Source organism: Carcharhinus amblyrhynchos, chromosome 11 (genome assembly GCF_965287045.1).
Source record: "Carcharhinus amblyrhynchos chromosome 11, sCarAmb.v2.hapA, whole genome shotgun sequence".
In the NCBI taxonomy this organism is placed as follows: domain Eukaryota; kingdom Metazoa; phylum Chordata; class Chondrichthyes; order Carcharhiniformes; family Carcharhinidae; genus Carcharhinus; species Carcharhinus amblyrhynchos.
The window spans coordinates 71,360,529-71,381,453 of NC_137334.1; the positions used below are offsets into that span (position 1 = coordinate 71,360,529).

Genomic DNA, 20,925 nt, shown 5'->3' on the forward strand with positions numbered 1-20,925 from the left:
ATGTACCTGAGACAAAGTCCCAGAGAACTGTGGAGGACCTTTTAACCAGCCCTATTCAACAGCTGCCTGTCCCCATGGCAACTGACATTCTGCTTCCAGGGTAGGCATGTCTGACACCATCTCACACCCACCCTTCAATCAAACACTGTGCATATTGGAACAACTTTTATTGAGGAAGGTGCAGCAAGTTGGGAAATTTCCCAACTCAAGCTGTCTCTCAAAATCTGGCCTCTAGTCTGCATTTCCTTTCTGCAGTCAAATTTGTCATAATACAGATGTCCTTCTTCCCTTAGCCTGTCAGTTCAAATGGACGTACGAGAAGCATGGTGGCATAATGGTTAGCAATACTGCCTCACAGCTCCAGGGACCTGGATTCAATTCCGGCCTCGGGTGACTGTGAGGAATTTGCCTGCGTGGGTTTCCTCTGGGTGCTCCGATTTCCTCGCACAATCCGAAGATGTGCAAGTTAGGTTGATTGGCCATGCTAAATTGTCCCTTAGTGTCCCAGAAAGTGAGAGTTAGGGTAATTAGTGAGGTAAATACATGGGGTTAGGGATAGAGGCTGACAAGATGCTCTGTCAGAGTCGGTGCAGACTTCATGGGCCGAATTGACCGCCTTCTGCACTGCAGGGATTCTATAACATTAAAGAGGTTCCATGCAGGCAATTCTCCTCCTGTATTCTGGTCAATATTGTTTCCTCACTAACATAGAATGCAATAGATTAGTTTGTTCATCCCATTAACATTTGTGTGATCTTGCTATCAGCCAAACAGCTGCCACATTTGCCTGCATTAGAACAGTTGTTGCACATGAAAATGGCTGCTTATGAATGAGTGAGACATTTTTGACAGATGCTAATAAGATGTTATTCAGAACCTTTAAAGATTACAGCGTAGAAGATTGCCCAGCCCGTTGTCTTTTTGCCAGCTCTTCACTAAAGCAATTCAAAACTAATCTCACCAGTCTGCACTCCTTCCCTTTAAAAAAAAGGTCATCACTGTCTCAACCATTCAATAAACTAAAACATTCAATGCACTGCAAAATACATATCTGCTAACCTTTCATGCATTTAGATGCAAGCGTTTTCTTTTCAATTTACAGCCTAAATAATTGCACTTACTGTTCTCATTTTGCTGCTGTCCGCAAAGTTCCACCCTTATCATTCTTGTCTTCTCTCCCTGTCTGGTGGACATCTCTATTTGCAAATCATAATTCTTTTTTCTGTCAGCAAACTCTCCCTAACTAGGCCTTGAATAAATATTAAAAAGGTTAATGGTCCAGTCTCACTGGCAGATGTTCACCCACCAATTAATAATGCTCCAAGAATATTCCATGACAGTTCTTTTCAAGGGTTTAAAAGGAAAACATTTAAATCAATTTAAGTACCAATCTGGATGGTATTTAGCACAATAATTGTAACAAATTGCAGTTGATAGTGTTCTTAAAAGGGTCTTCGCATACTAAATCAATGAAGAGTGCAATGAATTTTTTAGCCATTCAATATTCCTCCCTTTTATGTTTCTGCATCGAGTGCTGTAATACAGCCAAATTGTCATTTGATATATTTAATAATTTGCTGGTACTTCATTCCTGTTAGTACATGTAAAATTATGGCGGGGATTGACGAGCCACATCTCTGATCCAATTCTTTCCTTCTCTCTTTTGATTGGCTGAGAAGCTCCGATTGGATTCTTTTCAGGGCATATTTTCATAATCTCATCATGAAAATGGGAGACAGTAGGGAAGAGATAATAAGAAGATTGAAATGAAATTTGGTCAAGAACGGAGCTGCAAAAATATTGACCCCAGTAACAAATAGTTAATAAAAAAAATTAGAGGACAGAATCAGAAATGTAAAAGTCCACGGATGTGAAGGTTCAACGGACTGGCCTTGCTAAATTTCGCCTTAGTGTGTAGGTTAAGGGGATGAGCAGGGTAAATACGTGCGGTTGTGGAGGTGGGCCTGGGTAAGATGCTCTGTCGGTACGGTAGCACTGCTGCTTCACAGCTCCAGGGACCTGGGTTCGATTCCCGGCTCAGTTCACTGTCTGTGTGGAGTTTACACATTGTCTGGGTGCTCTGGTTTCCCCCCACAGTCCAAAGATGTACAGGTTAGATTGATTGGCCATGCTAAAATTGCCCCTTAGTGTCCTGTGATGTGTAGGTTAGAGGGATTAGCAGGTAAATGTGTAGGGATATGGGGATTGGGCCTGGGTGGGATTGTGGTCGGTGCAGACTTGATGGGCTGAAAGGCCTGTTTCTGCACTGTAGGGTTCTATGTACTATGAAAGTCGGCATAGACTTGATGGGCTGAATAGCCTCCTTCTGCACTGCAGGGATTCTATGAAATGAAAATAAGGAGGGGAAAATAAACACTGAGGATAACAGAATTAATACTTTATCTTCTTTTTAACACTTCTTTAATTATTTCTCATTTTTGTTCTCTGAATGCATTTTTGCAACTAAGTGTTCCAATTACAATGGAAGGAAAAGATAAAGAACAAACTTGCATTTACATTGCACATTATATCGCCTCAGCATGGTTCAAATTGCTTTACAAGCTAAGTACTGTTGCAATGTTGGAAATCACAGCAGTCAGCTTTGTGTACAGCAAACACAAACTACAACGAGATAAATGACCAGATAATCTGTTTCAGTGAATCTGGTTAATGGAGTTAATGAATTGCTCTTGATATTCAGATAGCTTTATTATTGTCACATTTGTATTGTTTTAGTTGTCATTCATTAACATAAGGTCAGCAGGTAATGCTAGAGTAGTGATTACTTGAGATGCGCTTGATTTATATTTCTAATTATGTCTACAGTATATTCATATTTTTAAGCTGCAACGTACAATTCCGAACACCAAGTACAAATTCCAGCAAAACCCAAGGCTAGCTTATAAATAATAAGGCATACTGAGCTGCAAATTCCTGTCATCTTGTCAATGAGCTTGAAATAGGTGATCCATGGAGAACATGCACCAGAAGCCAGAGACCAACTGGACCTTGGACCTGACTAGCATATTTCCAGCAAGCTAATTATTCGGCTATGAGGCAGCTTGACAGATCCAAGAGAAAGAAATGTGGCTGCTTGCTTCCCCTCTGCAATGACCCTCAATATGTCCTGGGAGGGAGGAAGAGTCAGGACAGAAGGAGGAGGGTGGATGATCAGAAGGGAGGGCTCCATCAGTGGCTTTCAGCACTGCTGTGGAGTCAGAAGATACACTCTTTGCCTTGATATTTGAAGATCTGCAGCAGACTATTTAAGCTACATTGGTCAGGCTGCTGTGGTCATGGTTATCCTGAACGTTGATAGTCAGGTAGCCCAATTTCATTCAAACAGGTATTGAGCTCCTTATTTACATATGCAAAGGGCCAAATAACTATTTCAATTATACACTATTAAGACCTGAAATGGAGCCTTAACCAACATAAGGGCTGGTGCACATTTGGTGCACAATGTTTGCTACATGCTGCCTGTCACATTGGCATTTAGGTGTTCAAATTATTCTTATATATCAGCCATGGCATCAATGAATTTCTAAATCACCATGCTGTTTCTTGGCAATGAATAAAAAGTGATTGATTTACTTTCTTTGATGAGTACTGCAAAAAAAAAATCACTGAATCCACTGTCGCCATTAACTGAGACACTCAGTTTTCATGCCTTGCTGTTTGGTTGTTAACTCACATTAATTCAAGCTTCCATTCTTAATATCTGATCATTCAAGTGCAAGCTCAGAATTTTAAACCAATATGAATTTACTAAATAACAGACTCTTGGAATTCCTCCATATTCCTTTCTTAAGTTCTTATTCATTCATGGAACGTGGGAGTGGCTGGTTGGGCCAGCATTTATAGCCCATCCCCAAGGACATTTAAAAGTCAATCACATTGCAGTGGCTCTGGAGTCACATGCAGGCCAGACCAGGTAACAGCGGCAGATTTCCTTTGCTAAAGGGCTTTAGTAAACCAGATAGGTTTTTTGCAATAATCAACAATGGTTTCCTGGTCATCATTAGACTTTTAATTCCAGATTTTTATTGATTTCATATTTCACCATCTGCCGTGGTGGGATTTGAACCCGGGTTCCCAAAGCATTACCGTGGGTCTCTGGAGTATTTGCCCACAATGATACCACTACGCCACTGTCTCCCCATCTTCCCAGTGTCTTCTTATAGAAGTTGTTCAGAATATAAATTTGTTTGGTGGGCTAAGATGACAATTGTTTTTTTAAGAATGATATGGAGGTGCTGGTGTTAGATTAGGGTAGGCACAATAAGAAATCTCACAACACCAGGTTAAAATCCAACAGTCTAACCCTCTTCGGGTAAGCGTTCTCCAAGGTGGCCTTCAAGACTCATGACAATGCAGAATCAACAAGAAGAAACTGATAGCGAAGTCCTGCATGCATGAGGATGGTTCATCTGGGATCTTGAGTTCATGTCACATTACATGTAATCCTCACCATTTCACCTGGGCTTGCAAAATCCTACAAACTGTCCTGGCTTGAGACAATTCACACCTCTTTAACCTGTGATTATCCCTCTCTCCACTCACATTGTCTGTACCTATAAAGACTTGATTACCTGTAAAGACTCACATTCCAACCATTATCTTGCAATTGAGTCTCTGTCTATATAGCCGTATTTGTGAACCTAACTCTCCACTCACTTGATGAAGGAGCAGCGCTCCGAAAGCTCATGATACCAGATAAACCTGTTAAACTTTAACCTGGTGTTGTGAGACCTCTTACTGTTTTTAAGAGGAGAGAACAGTTAAAACTCTATCCTTCACTATAATTCCCAGCACGCCCTGTCACACCAGAAAGAAATAAGTTGCTTCCAAATTTTCTTATGTCAGTTGGGGTCCCGATAGACTAGAAAATGCTGTTCACTAACACGCTCTATATTGAAAAGAATATGCATGGAAAATAATATACAAATAGACATCATCAGCCAGCAGTTTCATAGGTCTCGGTCTATCATTACAGACAAGCATCATGAGGATTTCAATTTACTTACCATCTTTTAGGATTGTCTCTCGCCCTGTGCCATCGATTTTCTGTCGTCCAATTAAGAAGCTGGTTGTGTCAGCAAAATAGATATAATTTGTTTCTGCATGAAAATCAAGAGCTCGTGGATTGACAAGGTTTTCTACTTGTATCATATATTCATCGACTGCTTTTGTATTCAGATCCATTCCTCGAATGATGCCTGGGCGGCCCTTTCCATAAAACAGGAACAGTTCATTCTTCGGCTCTACAAATGCAAAGGTTAAAAAAATGACAAGCTGCAATTTTACTTTTCTCCCCTTTTGGTGGCACTCTTAACAATAACAGTTAATGACTGAAATCAATTAACATTTTCTCTAATGGCATGAATCAAATCTGAGAATAGATGTAGGCAATTAAAAAGGGATAGAAATTGTGATGCTCTGCGTAATTATACCGCAATCATCAAAACAAGTAATTAGTTCTTTCTTGAGAACACCTTTGACTTGTTGTTTGTATTCTTCATGTACCTTTCAGCTTACAATACATATTAATCTCAGCAGGGTTTGACCTCAGGACCTCCTGTTATATCGAAGGATATACCTTGTATTAACAAATTACTATGATGCAAGGACATCAACTTGAAGCACTGGACTGGACCTTCCAAAGACAGGTAATCATGTTCCTATTGTCAGTCTGCTCCTTCATTTTTATCCAATGCCAGAACTCTTACTCCTTGTGTAGATTTCCAAAACAGGCCTCTTCAGAAATGAAGTGCTTACATGTTCCGAGAGTCATTCCCCATAGCACAGGGTCATTGGAGGATTGTACCTTTTTTACTGCACTCTGCCATATTTTCGTAACATCTCCTAACACAGTGAAAATATTTTGGACGCTTAACCTTTTCCACTGTGTTAGTCAACTATCCAACTGCATCGGGTGAATTTTGATTTGATTTGATTTATTATTGTCACATGTAGTGGAATACGGTGTAAAGTATTATTTCTTGCATGCTAAACAGACAAAACATACCATTCATAGAGTACATGGGGGGAAGGAAAGGAGGGAGTGCAGATGCAATGTTACAGTCATAGCTAGGGTGTAGAGAAAGATAAACTTAATATATAGTAGGTCCATTCAAAAGTCTGAAGGTGGCAGGGAAGAAACAGTTCTTGAGTCGGTTGGTATGTGATCTCAAACTTTTTCACGATGAAAGAAGGTGGAAGAAATTATGTCCAGAACAACAGGGTGCGGCAGTCAGGTCTATTTGGATGAGAGGATGTCAGAGGATCTGGGAGGAAATAGGAAGGTGGGGAATAGGTTAGAGAGTCAGGATGGAATCAGTTGTACAGTTATTCAGGGGTTAGATATGATTTTATTCCTTGTAACGTTTCCTGGGTAACTATTCTGGGTTGTGAGTTGGAACCATCCGAAGTCTCCGACTTTAACTCAGAACTGCAAATTTTATCAGTGTTTTGGACGTGGGGTTATTGGAAGTTGAAAATTCCTGGGCAATTCATGGAGACACCATGTATTTGGGATTCTGGTGGATTCCCCCAGCACATCTACTCAGGCACCTCTGGGATATGATCTTGCAGAGACCGGAGAGGCTGGGCCATTAAACCTGTTTTGCTCTTCACATTTCCTTTTCAGTATTTCCTGCAGTTACTGTTTTCCTTTCAAATTTCCAGCATTCATAGTATTTTGCTTTTGCACTTTCTGGCTGTGCTCTGTTTGGGTTGTGCTTAGAAGTATGTACTTACTCACATACAAGTAACCAACGTTTTGTCAGTAAAGTGAATAGAAAAATAGCTGCTTGGATGTTGACCTGAGTTTTGAAAAATATGTATGAAATCAATTGTCTGCCCAGGGGAGTTAGCTTCTAACCCATGGCTATCAAGAAGTAGTACAAATTCAAAGTGCTTTCTTTCATCGGCAAGTCTAAGCATTGAGATTAACATTGGGGTTCAACAGCACAAAGAACAGTGCTGTCAACAGGTATTAGTGGCCTGTGGCCTGAGATTCCTCCTCCGGCATCAAAAAAAAGCAAACGTCTGTGTGTGTATGTGGCTGCTTGTGATATCATGGCAATGTGTGGCTTTGTACAGTGCAATTTCTGGAAATGTGGTGCAGTAAGTGAATCATTAATTATGAACGAGGTTATCTCCCATTTTTCATGAGAGTGAATTGTTTGGAGTTGAACGTGCCAGCATTATTTTAATTGAAAATGATCCCTATAACCTGGAATTCAATTATGCTGTTCTTTTGCCATTTCCTGAGGTCAAAGAACCTGGAACCTCGTTGTTTCGACTTTCAGCGCTGTACCATGCAAATGGAAGCAATCTTAAGTTTTAGCAATGATTTAAAATGGGCAATATTAATTTGCCAGCCTATTATGCATCAGACCTTGACTGGAAGCGAAACAGAAAATTAAGTGTTGGTATATTCATAGGTAACTCAGTCAAAATGATTTATTTTACAACTTCACTCGCAGATATTACCTAGTATAAGTACCTATGTGTGTCAGTCGGAGGAACCCCTCTGGACTTTGACATTGTATGAAATAAAACTTTTTAAAAAATTGTTTTTTGTATTCTGTAATTATTGTGAAAGTAGGAAGAAAATGTTATTCTCTGCAGCTAAGGAACAATGTCTGTTGTTGCAATCTAATGACTATTGCAGTGAGAATACAGTTAGGCTATAGTGAGACTTGTTCTGTCATAAAAAAAAGGAATCTTTGTACGTAAAGAGAGCTGAACTACAATTACATGGAACAGAGAAGAACACAAAGCTCAACAAAGTGAGTTAAGCATGAGATTGTTCTGACAAAGAGAACCACAAACAATATAGCCAAAAGGTATATGCTGTAAACTGCTATGATGCCATGACATTGATTCATGCCCTCAAAGTGAATTTGTTAAATTTAATCTCTATAACATCTTCCAACTGTGCAACACAACTAACTGTAGAATCTGATCTATTATAGTGCCGTTAACAGCATAAAATTGAGCTCAATGTTTCAGGATCCATTAAAGTTGTTGGAGATAACCAGAATTCTTCGGGATGCAATCCAACAATTTGCATTCATTGCTGCCCACCAGTGATGACCTCACCACTGTCTGCATGCTGAGGAGTAATTTACATAATTCAGCAAGGACAGGGGCAGGTGAACAAGTGTTCTATTACAACCATCATTCTAACTAAGACAAAAAGAGCACAGACGCTAAGCATGGGAGTTTCCTGTTCTTTCTGCCAGGTGGATCTTCCTATCCCATCGAAAGTGACCCTCTTCCATGGCAGGTTTTCTGGTGGAGGGACAGATGAGCAACACAAAATGCCACAGAGCTTGGCTCAATCAGTAGAATCTGGCAACGGCCAATACCAAGCCCGTGGAAGACATACCACGGGTGGCTTTTCTACCACACCTGTGATGTGTTTTCCAGCAGCAGAGGAGGTTTGCCATTAGTCATCGGTGAGATCTTCCAGTCCCATGACGTCAATGGCCATTTGCATTGCACACTGGCCACGCTGCCGGGGAACTTGCCACTGGGAACACTTTCAGTGACAACGGAAGATCTGCTAGGAAGGGCCAGAAAACCTGTGCAGAGAGACATTTGAGAGTTGATATTGAGACTATCTAAATATTCTGAGTAAAAAGCAAGCCATCCTCAGAGAAATGTACTCTGCGAAATGGAATGACATGTTTTATAGAATATGGAAGCCCCACATATAGGAAACGAAAATATAACTGGAGTAATTAATGCAGCTGAACATGTAGCAGTTCTGATGAGCAAAGCATGGGCAAGATTTTCCCAGAAATTAGCAAAACCCGATAGTGGGCCAGAAAAGAAGCCGCCAACAGCAATGGCAGATTTCTCAAGACTTGGATAAAAACATAAAAGAATGGATCCCATGATGTATCACTGGCAGAGTGGCCTCTGATTCACCCGCCCCGCCAGCAACTTAGAAACCTGTGGATATTGCCACTATTTTAAAAGGCCACACTAATGCAAAGCAACTCATCCTGGATTTCCCCCCAATAGCCCCCCACACCCACCCCCTTGCCATCCTTCCCCTTGGCACTGTGCCTTGGCACAGCTTTAGGAATGTGTCAGGGAGCAGTGCCCAGAAAGTGCAGGAGGCTGTAGCCAGTCCGTGCTAGGGGGCAGTGGCCAGGCAGCGCCGGGGGACTGTACCTAGGCAGCACTAGGAGCAGTGCCAAAGCAATGTCAGGAAGCAGCACCCAGGTAGTGCCATGAGGTAGTGGCCAAGCAATGCCACAGGGCAGTGGCTGGGGCAGTCCCAAGGATCAGTGCCGATGTGCAGTGCCAAGGTGCAGTAAATGGGGGTAATATCCAGGCATGTCCCTCTCTCCCTGATCAATGCATTCACCTAAGGTTCCTTGGACGGCTTGCTCACCAGGTACACACTTTGGGAGCCCCAGTCGGGTTTCACGACGTCCTGCCATTATGTTATCGTGAATGGATTTTCTGACAGGGGATGGGATGCTTTAGGTGTAGGGGTCTGATAATGATTTGTTAATAAATGAAAATGATGTTCCCGATGTTAAACGTTGGGAAATGTGCCCTTTCACTGGGGGTAGGAGACAATGTGAAACACGATTTTGACTGTTCTGCAATGTTTCCACTCCCTTTGCTGAAGTAGCCCAATGTGATCGGAAGCAGAATATGTTCAAGTGCTATGAGTAGGAATAAGGAAGTTCCATACACAGTTTACAGCTTAAATAAGGCACATGCATAATGTTGGGTCACCATCAGAAAGGCACATATGCTGGCAGCTCAGGAACATCTACGTTTTCTCAATGTTTTAACAAATTTTGTATATTATGACATTCAAACAAAATCTCACATTATCTGGTGCTGGACATAGCTTAAGAAAACGAACAGTAATGAAGCAACATGCAAATTAGTGTGTGGTTTCATGTTTTTTGGGTGCACAAAGGGTGCCATGAAGTGGAATTTAGCACACAGGACCCTATATCAGAATTACACTCAGTGCCGTACTGGTTTGGGCATTCGATATCTGTTCATGACATCTGAAGGGTACGCAGGAATCACAGAAATGAGTTAACAAGTGTCCTGTGCTCAAGAACCTTGTGTGAAATTAATGCCTGTGCACACCTAAAAAGTCATACATTAAACCAGCCCAAATTACGATGGGAGCAGATAGCAAGTAAGCTTTACAATTGGTACTTCAACGGATCCTTATCACCAACAAGTTAAATATCTCATTCATCATTTTAGACCTCTGTGCACTTTTGGGACATATTTTTGGCTGTTTGGCGAGGGTTCATTTATTACTTCATACATTTATGGAAGACAGTAATTACTTTATAGAATTTCCTATTCAAGCATTATTTTTAATTTAGCTTTCTCAAGTACAGCTTTTTTTACTTATCCCAAATCCTTTCTATATCTATATATGTTTACATATGCTAACCACTGATTACAGAATCACAACATTCATTTTGAACCGTTTTCACTGCTGACTAGCTATGAAAATACCTTTAGAGGTTTTTTTTAAAGTTCATTTGTCCTTGAGTTCTGCAGTTTAGAATTCAAGATGTGTGGCTTTTGGCAGATGGATCTGATGGATTTGATGTCCCATATGGTTTTCTAAGACCAGAGTTTTACTTGTGTTGGATAAATTATTGAAAAGATCTAAAATACCTTCACAGGGGAATTAAAAGAAAGAAATCATATATGGGGCCAGTGATGGTGATGTATTGACTTAGCTAGAGAAAGCAAAAATTAGAAGATTGTTGCAGCACTCAAAAATTTCCCTGAATTGATGCTGCTCTGCGTTTCTTCCAGAAACTTCTGGGCTCAGCTTTTCCAGAAATGCAGGGTGCAGGGTGCCTCAGAGAGGCCTGTTGAAGCAGAGTGAAGAAGTGGGGGTGGGTGAACAGCCCACTTTTTACAGCACCATGATCAGTTAAAATAGCCATTGTAAATGTGAGTGAATGGGTGAGTAGATGAACGAGTGGCAGGGATTAGGGTGTTAAGGATGGTGGGTGGGGTGAAGTGAGTGAGCTAAGTGGGAAGAATGGGTGGATGGAGTGGGATAAATGGATCGGGTGGGTAAGTGGATGAACAGGCAGATTACTGAGATGACAGGCAGATAAATGGGTGAGATGGGTAAGGTGCAGTTAGGTGATATTGGTTCTGAGAGTAGCCAGGTTGAGGATAGTCGGAAGGGATCGGGGAGAGGTTTTGGGGTAGTCAGCAAGACACTACAAAAGGTCGTGAATGTAGCTCAATCCATCATGCAAACCAGCCTCCCATCCATTGACTCTGTCTACACTTCCTGCTGCCTCAGCAAAGCAGCCAGCATAATTCAAGACCCCACACACCCCAGACATTCTCTCTTCCACCTTTTTTCGTCGGGAAAAAGATACAAAAGTCTGAGGTCATGTACCGACCGACTCAAGAACAGCTTCTTCTCTGCTGCTATCAGAATTGTGAATGGACCTACCTCACACTAAGTTGGTCTTTCTCTACACCCTGGTAATGACTGTAACACTACATTCTGCACTCTCTTGTTTTCTTCTCTGAATGGTATGCTTTGTCTGTATAGCACACAAGAAGAAATACTTTTCACTGCATAATAGTACATGTGACAATGATAAATCAAATCAAGTCAAATCAAAGGGGTTGTTTGGGGCTCCAGTTGGAGGGTGGGTGGGGGTGTGGTGTGTAGGATAGTTATACAGCTGTTAGATGAATTTTTGATCTATCATTGTCTGGATAAATGTCCAAATAAGTACATCAGATCTCTCCCAAATCTCCAATTCAGAGACTTTTACAGTGGGTCAAGGGGTGTGGGGAAATTGCCCATCAGAATTTGAGAATTCCCAAGCAATTCCAATGGTTTTGCAAGTTAGGCCATCCACAGGGTCCTGACACGCGGCTCAGTCGACAACCCTGAGATTAGAAAATTTGAACAAACATTTTTACAGTTGATCTTTACATCTTTATTCAGTGGGATGGCACGGTAGCACAATGGTTCACAGCGCCAAGGACTTGGGTTTAATTTCAGCCTCGCATCACTATCTGTGTGAAGTCTGCACATTTTCCCCGTGTCTGTGTGGGTTTTCTCCGGGTGCTCCAGTTTCCTCCCACAGTCCAAAAGGCATGCTGATTAGATGCATTGGCCTCATTCTCCCTCAGTGTACCTGATCAGGTGCTGGAGTGTGGCGACTGGGAGATTTTCACAGTAACTTCATTGCAGGGTTAATGTAAGCCTACTTGTGACTAATAAATAAACTTAAAGCTGAATCAAACCAATATGATTAATGGACATTAGTCAATTTTTGTGTTCTTCTTTAAAATTATCTGGGGAATTGAAAACTTTTCTATTCTACAGCTTAACAATAGACACATTTACCATATAGATGCAGAACAATGGCCGCGATTCTCCCAAAAGTACTGAATTGACAGGGAGACTGTTCCAAATTCCAACAGTTTTATCAGGTCAGTTTCTCACCCAAATCTCCGCACTCTGTGCGCTGCAGAGGTCCCAGTTGTGAATATTACTAAAAGCCCAGGGAGGGCGGAGTCTGTTCACGCTGGAGTCTGACAGTTCCGGAACTCTGCACATGCGCAGTGGCCCCAATCTGTCAGACTCCCCGTTTGAACATAAACATAAGAACATAAGAAATGGGAGCAGGAGTAGGCCATCTAGCCCTTCGAGCCTGCCCCGCCATTCAATAAGATCATGGCTGATCTGTCATGGCTCAGTTCCACATTCCCACCCTCTCCCCATAACCCTTAATCCCCTCTCTTATCAAAAACCCATCAACCCGCGTCTTAAAAATATTTAGCGAGGCAGCCTCCACCACTTCAACGGGCAGAGAATTCCAGACATTCACCACCCTTTGAGTGAAGAAGTTCCTCCTCAACTCCGTTCTAAACCACCCCCGCTTTATCTTGAGGCTGTGCCCCCTCGTCCTAATATCCTTTCTGAGCGGGAAGAGTCTCTCCACCTCTATCCTATCCATCCCATTCATCATCTTATATGTCTCAATGAGATCTCCCCTCATTCTCCTAAACTCTAACGAGTATAAGCCTAGTTTATTCAGCCTCTCCTCATAGCTCAACCCCCTCAACTCCGGTATGAGCCTAGTAAACCTCCTCTGCACTCCCTCCAAGGCCAAAATATCTTTGCGCAGGTGCGGCGCCCAAAACTGCACACAGTACTCCAGCTGCGGCCTCACCAATGCCCTATACAGCTGCAGCAAGACCTCCCTACTTTTATATTCAATCCCCCTCGCTATGAAGGCCAGCATCCCATTCGCCTTCCTGACCACCTGCTGCACCTGCAAGCTGGGTTTTTGCGACTCATGCACAAGGACCCCGAGGTCCCTCTGCACCGTCGCCTGCTGCAGTTTTTCGCCACGTAAGTAATAGTCCTTCCTACCATTATTCCTACCAAAGTGGACCATCTCACACTTGCCAACATTAAATTCCATTTGCCATTTCCTGGCCCATTCGCCCAGCCTATCTAGATCCTTCTGCAGACTCTCCACACCCGCCGCACAATTTGCCGTTCCCCCAATCTTGGTGTCATCAGCAAATTTCGACACCCTACACTCGGTTCCCTCCTCCAGATCATCTATATAAATGGTAAAAAGCTGAGGCCCCAGCACCGACCCCTGGGGCACTCCACTAGTCACCATCCGCCAATCCGAATAGCACCCGTTGACCCCCACTCTCTGCCTCCTATTTGACGTTTGCTGGCCAGCTTGATCACTGGTCAGCCCAGGGCCCAGCAGTGCTGCCCCTCCACCCCCCTCCTGCCTCCCCACGGCCTGATCGCGGTCCCCATGACAATTCCTGGGCCAGACCTGAACCCCGCCAGCTCCGGAGTGGACCGATGCATAGCCCACTCCCCCAGCAGTGGTGATCCCCCAGACCCGTCACTTCGACAGACCACCCTCCCTGCTGACTCCCCATTCCCCAGTGTCAGGCCCCCCCCGGAGATGAGGGGGTTGGCCTACGAAAAGAGACTAAATAGACTGGGTCTGTACTCATTGGAGTTTAGAAGGCTGAGGGAGGATCTTACAGAGATGCATAAGATAATGAAGGGGATGGATAGGGTAGAGGTAGAGAGATTCTTCCCACTTAGAAAGGATAGCAGGTCTAGAGGGCACAGCCTCAAGATAAGGGGGGGAGCAGTTTAGATCAGACTTGAGGAGGAACTTCTTCACTCAAAGGGTGGTGAATCTCTGGAATTTTCTGCCCGTTGAAGTGGTGGAGGCTACCTCGCTAAATATATTTAAGTCACGGGTAGATAGGTTTTTGACAGACAAGGGAATTAGGGGTTATGGGGAGAGAGCGGGAAAGTGGAACTGATCCACTACAGATCAGCCATGATCTTATTGAATGGCGGGGCAGGTTCGAAGGGCTAGATGGCCTACTCCTGCTCCTATTTCTTACGTTCTTATGTTCACTGGAATGAAGTATTCCTGACGGGGTGGGAGATTCAATCGGGGCCTGAAAGTTCCTGATAATTAGATTGAAAATACATTTCAAATCTATTAAAAACAGATTCAAACGACGTACCTGCCTTCCCGCCGTTTTCCTGCATTGTCTGACCAACGACTGTTCGCCGGCTCTGGGAGACGCGCGTGCATTCCCAGTACATGTGCAAATCCCAGAACAGGGCTGGCGGCGCGCAGCTCCCACCCCGACTCGCCAGAAAAGTTGTGAGCCGTGATGGGAGAATCTCGGCCAATGTTCTTAAATTACCTCTAACATGTCTAAGGGAGCTGACAAAGAGGTGGCACAGTTGGTACACATTTCCCACCACTCACTTGTGGAAAGTTAGATTCTAATCCATCCCTAACAGTGTGATTTCTCTGGGTTTTCTTATTTTCTTACATTTTCTTTAGTTCACCATCCTTCACAACTCCTCTAGGTTGAACCTACAGTCCTTCTGAACTATACCTGATCAATATGTGGGTAATTTGTGGCTGATCCAACGTCAATCAAAAACTGTTATTGCTACATTTCTATTTACAGGTTATGTTCTGTGCTCCTTGACTTCAGAAGGCAAAGAATATAAACTTTACTAGACAGTAGCTTGGGCCATAAACTCTCAACAGATGTATTAGTTAAGGCCGTGGCTTAGTAGGTAAACGTGCAGCCTAGTAAATGTGCACGCCTAATAAAGAGCAGATCCTGAGTTCAAATCTCAGTGGTGCCTCAGTCCATTTGTGCATGGGCTTTTAATTGAAACCATCTAAAAGTAGAGTTGGCAACAATGTAATCTTACTGTAGGGCAGCGCTGGTGGTACAATGGTTAGCACTACTGCCTCACAGCGCCAGCGACCCGAACTCGATTCCCGGCTTGGGTCACTATCTGTGTGGAGTCTGCACAAACTCCCCATGTTTGTGTAGTCCTCCTCCGGGCGCTCCAGTTTCCTCCTACAGTCTGAAAGAGGTGCTGGTCAGGTGCATTGGCCATGCTAATTCTCTCTGTGTACCCTGACAGGCGCCTGAATGTGACAACTAGGGGATTTTCACAGTAACTTCACTGCAGTATTAATATAAGCCTACTTGTGACACTAATAAATTTACTTTAAACTTAATTGGAAATTGGGTAAGTGGGCGCACAGTTCAATCGTTGCAAACTTAATGATTCCTTTTTAAAAGGGAGAAAATAGTAGTTACATCTGTTGTCATTTGAAACTTGGCGGTGAGCTTGAGCTGGCTCAAGGTCACCTTATGTGACAAATTGTTGATTCCTGTACAGAGTTGTTCTGGACTACCCTATCTGACAGCCACAGCTTTTTTACTTAATTGGAACAAAATAGGTTGTTCAAACTTTATTGCTGGCCATGAAAATTTAAATGTGCATCTCTCCAACTCAAATAGAACTGCCAATAAACCATACATTCAGAGAAAACCCATAAGATGTTCCAGTTTTCAATTAAAAGATGTAAAAATCACTCTCAGATGTTTGACCAGATATCGATATTTCAGGGCTTTTATCGCAGAATAGTTTGGATCTATCTTGTGGGTGGACATGGTTTCACAGACGACATCCGCTATGATAGAAAAGGAAAAGTCAATATCATAGGATCCCTGCATTACAAAAGGAAGATATTTGGCCCATTGATTCTGCACCAATTCTCTGACAGAGCCCCAGGCCCACCACTTGCCCTAGCTCCATAACCACACACATTTATCCTCTAACCTACAAGCCTTAGGACATTAAGGGGCAATTTAGCCTGGCCAATCCACCTAACCTGCACATCTTTGATCAATATCACCATACATCACATCACAAATGCTTAAATTTTGATACAGAAAATACCTCAAGGGCGAAATTGAATAGCCATAGAAAACAAGTGCAGGAATCACAATCCACACTTATCTCATGCCCTGTCAATGTACTGGAGGCAGCAGGTCAGCTTGCTGGCTACTGTGCATTATAATAATAATTATGTGCCACTGGTGCCAATCACATCCTTTACTGGCTGCATATATTACCCGGGGCCCAATTTAGTTACTGGTTGAAATTACTTAACCTAGCCTTCCAATCTTAAAGCGAAGTTTTATCATCATTGCTTGAGGTGCGGACATAAGATGGAATAGTGCAAAGAACAATGGCTGACAAGGGAAAGAGCGTGTGCCAAGATTTTGTAACACTCCACCTCCTCCACCAAGATTGTGCATAGCAGAAGACACGTCCTGCTTTAGCACGGAGCCAGGAGGCCCTCCACACACACACACACACACACACTCACACTCACACTCACACTCACACTCACACTCACACTCACACTCACACTCACACTCACACTCACACTCACACTCACACTCACACTCACACTCACACTCACACTCACACTCACACTCACACACACACTCACACACACACACACACAGAAGGCAGCTGATAGTTCTGAAGGTTAATGTGAATTTACCCTGAGGGGGCTGAAGTGCCACAAATGTTTAATTGACCTTACGTGACTGGTCAAGTTCATCTTTAAATGTCATACACTGCCAACTGCATTTCTATCCACAGCTTCATCACTCACCATTAATGCTTTCTATTAATCAAGATACATAATTAACATTCACCTCACCCTAGTATTGCTACAAATCTCACACGCACGTTTCACAGCGTACAAACATTGCAGATGACAACCACATAACCCAAACATACTTCATGACACTCACACTCACAATTTCCTTTCTCTTGTAAAAGAAAGTGGTGTACAAAAGGAAATGGCCAGCACGAAGAGAAGGAAAGAAACATGTTTGTGTCCGCATGAATGAGAACAGTTATGCCTGACGAAGGGGCTAACCCGAAAGCTAGTGAATTTACCATCAAATAAATCGGTTGGACTGAAACCTGGTGTTGTCAGGCTTTTTACTGTGTTTACCCCAGTCCAACACCGGCATATCCACATCATAACAGTTATGGCCACAGTGGTAGAGCCATTGCTGAGGCAGTGGCCTTCGGACAGGCTGAATCCACTGAAAAATGACTTCATCTGCACACCCAGTTTTTTTCCTTGTTTCCAACTTCTCCCTCTCTCCATCACCTCTATTGACTTCGAATCATACATTAACTTCTGACATTTCCCTCTCCCTTCATCACAACCTGACCATTGTCCCATTTTGCTTTCAGATATCCAAAAAGTACAACCTTCCAGGCAATGGAAGAAGACCATGAACACAAGTAAAACACATTGTGTGGAATCTAAATTGACAAAGGGGCAGCTGTTTCCACAAGAGGGGAAATGACAGGAGACCAATGTCACCTCCACTAAGGAAGCCTTGCTGGTAATAGGTGCCCACCAGGGATTTAACTATTCATCAGTGATCCTTTCTTGGGATTAAAGAACCCAGATTTAGAAATACCATCGCTAAATGAGCCAGAGACTGGCAACTCCCATCAGCACCACCGAGAGTGATGGCTGCTGCCAGTAATGTACCCACCAGATGTCTTGGATTGCCAATGGGCCCAGTCCACAAGTGAATGAGGGTATGACGGGGCTTGCAAGCAAGGGCTGATGACTGGAGAGGTGGGGCATAGGGATTCAGAAGAAAGTGCAAGGGGTCATCCCATGCTGATGTTGGGTACCTTAATTAGACACTGGGTGGAATCTACCAAAAAAATGGTAAATTCTCAGGATCTGGCAGAAAATCAATGCATTTCTCTCCAGATCTTATAGCACTTTATCAAAAAAAAATGCCACCATCATTTTGAGGGTCTGAACCTAAAGATGCCAGCTCCACTGAGATCGGGACGTCATTTTTAAAGACTGCCCTGATCAGAAAAAGTAGCCTCTCCCATCCTACCCAGAAGGTATCATGAGCTTCCCAGCCGAACAAACAGTCATCGCAGTTATCCCCTTCTCACACCTCTACCTCCGATCATCACTGGAATCACCTCCCCCTCCACCCCCACAAGCTTCACTTGCATCTCCCTCTTTTTCCCCCACTCCCCTGACTACTGCCAGCATTTCCTCCCCACTTCAGTGCATTCTGCTCCACCCCCACCTTCCACTCAATGAGGTTCAGACTAGGCACCACCCCTGACACTACTGCCTGGATGTAGAGATGCAGGCGTTGGACTGGGGTAAACACAGTAACAAGTTTCACAACACCAGGTTTAAGTCCAACTATCAAATAAACTGGTTGGACTTAAACCTGGTGTTGGGAGAGTGCTTACTGTGTCTACCACCTGGTACAGGTTGGCATTGCCAGGGGGGAGTGCCAGGTGGCAGTGCTGGGGCAGTGACTGGAAATGTCGCTCTTCCCCAGGGGGCTATATTCAACTTTGCACTCCCGGAGGGATGCCCACAAACTGTTCACATCTAGGCAGCCATGATGTGGAGATGCCGGCGTTGGACTGGGGTAAACACAGTAAGACATCTCACAGTACCAGGTTAAAGCGCAACAGGGTTATTTGGTAGTACAAACCACTAGCTTTCGAAGCGCTGCCCCTTCATCAGGTGAGTGGATGATTCACCGGATGAAGGGGCAGTGCTCCGAAAGCTAGTGGCTTGCGCTGCCAAATAAACCTGTTAGACTTTAACCTCGTGTCATGAGACTTCTTACCACACCCGTGTGAACATGTTGCAAATGTCGGCAAGATTTGAAAACACCTCAAGGGGGAAAATATGATCCGGGGGGGGGGCTTAGAATTATATTAACATTTATGCAAAGACATTAAAATGAGGTTTCTGCCCTTAGTAGCAGTCTCTTTGATGGTGAACGCATACTGAATTCATCCTTCACTGAGTGTCTTTGAAGCGTGGAAGGCTACAAGTAAACGTGACAGGGTTAAATACCAGTCATGTGAGATGGGACCCTTAAGTTGTCAGTAATTACCTGCTTAACAGCCTCAGTTAGGGCCTGGGTCAAAGCTCCACCCATGAGCCTATTACAAATATGAAGTTTGTAACATTGCATTTTTTGAGAATGTTTCTTCAACTTAGGCTAAAATGGAAACTGGCCCAGATTAGAGAAGGAGATTGAAGAGTGCATGAATTTGATTCTTGTTGCATAAGGAAGCCGACACTCAATATTGAGGAGCATGGGGATAGGCAAAACCATTTAGGCAGAGAGCTTTGTGTAGAGCTTGGAACCCATCCTCTCCAGCATGGAATTGTTTGTGAGCTCTAACACCATGGTGCAGATCCTGATGGTAGATGCCTCATTAAATCACTAGTTGCTTTGTAACTCATCTCTTCACTTCAAGCGTTGTAAAACCTTATTAAAGATGAATACATGCCATCAGGGCCTCCAGATTTCCTGGCACCGTGCTCACAGAAAGAATCTGAATGAAACTAGAACCATGTTCCATCTTTCTTAATGCAAAAATACAAATATAAATTAATCATAAGGTTCCTAACCTTGTTCCTAACATTGTGCTTATCTAATTCTGTCCTCCTGAGCACTTCCAATTTTAATTTCTCCATCATAGGTCATGCCTTCAGCCATCTTCCCCCAAATAACAATCTCCCTGTGTGACTCCCTCTTTTTTCCTTTAACATGCTCCTAAAAGCCTGTCTTTTTGACCTTCTTTTTGCTATCTGTCCTAATGTTGTTTCATCGAGTTAACTGTCTAATTCTGTTTTATAAAAGACCTGTGGAACGTGCTTGGAATGTTTTGTATTGTTAATAATAACATGTTAAGACATGATATAAGTTGTTGTTGTTAAGCAAAAATTCCAGCTCTTTCAGAAAATGTACAAAACTCTAATCCCTCAATTCTGGAATTATTCTAGTGAATCTCTTCAGTACCCATTCCAAAACATCCACATATTTCTGAAAGCAAATTGAATACCATGGCCTGTTTTTTGCAGTCAGCCATGAAATAGGGGTGTCTGCCACTGATAACACTGTCACCTTTCTCATAGGTTGGGAACTTCCTGGGCCTGTGGCAGCTTGATTCCATCAATGAGGTGAGTGGTGAGGCCTAGCAGTCTTGTGAAATCCCAATAAAACTGCATGTCTTTGACGTCCAGAGTTGAAGACATGCTCCTTGAGGCTTGCCTTCCACTCGACGATAGGTAAGTATTGTCAATTTGTTTTAAATACTTCTAATCATTCTAAACGTTTTTTTTTAATGTTCTTTGAATTCTGTTCCACTGCCCAGGCACCCCCACTCATCTGGCTACCTGGTTCCAATTCCAACCTTCCCCCCACCTTAAACAACCTTGGCTCTGCTCACCGTCCTCCTCCCCACCCCCCCTTTCATCCCCCATAAAAACCCTTGGCTCTTCTCACCCTCCCTCCCTCCACCCTGCCCCACCCCCCACCGCCTGCCACCTCCCCATCATCATTTAGCAAGGCTAAGATATTCACTAAGATTTCACAATAAGGGAAATTAGATTGATGAAGCCAAGTAGTGAAAGGATTTTTTTAATATTAAATTGAGGGGAT

At 43.2% G+C, this 20,925-nt stretch overlaps 1 protein-coding gene across 1 annotated transcript in view; it reads right to left on the bottom strand.

Moving 5' to 3' along the window:
* LOC145350212 (low-density lipoprotein receptor-related protein 1-like) overlaps window positions 1-20,925 on the bottom strand; it is a 1,564,930-nt gene that overhangs the window by 767,583 nt on the left and 776,422 nt on the right. Inside the window, exon 11 of the mRNA XM_080199274.1 lies at window positions 5,028-5,264. Within this exon, the coding sequence (XP_080055400.1) occupies window positions 5,028-5,264 (237 nt within the window). The remainder of the gene's footprint in view (window positions 1-5,027; window positions 5,265-20,925) is intronic.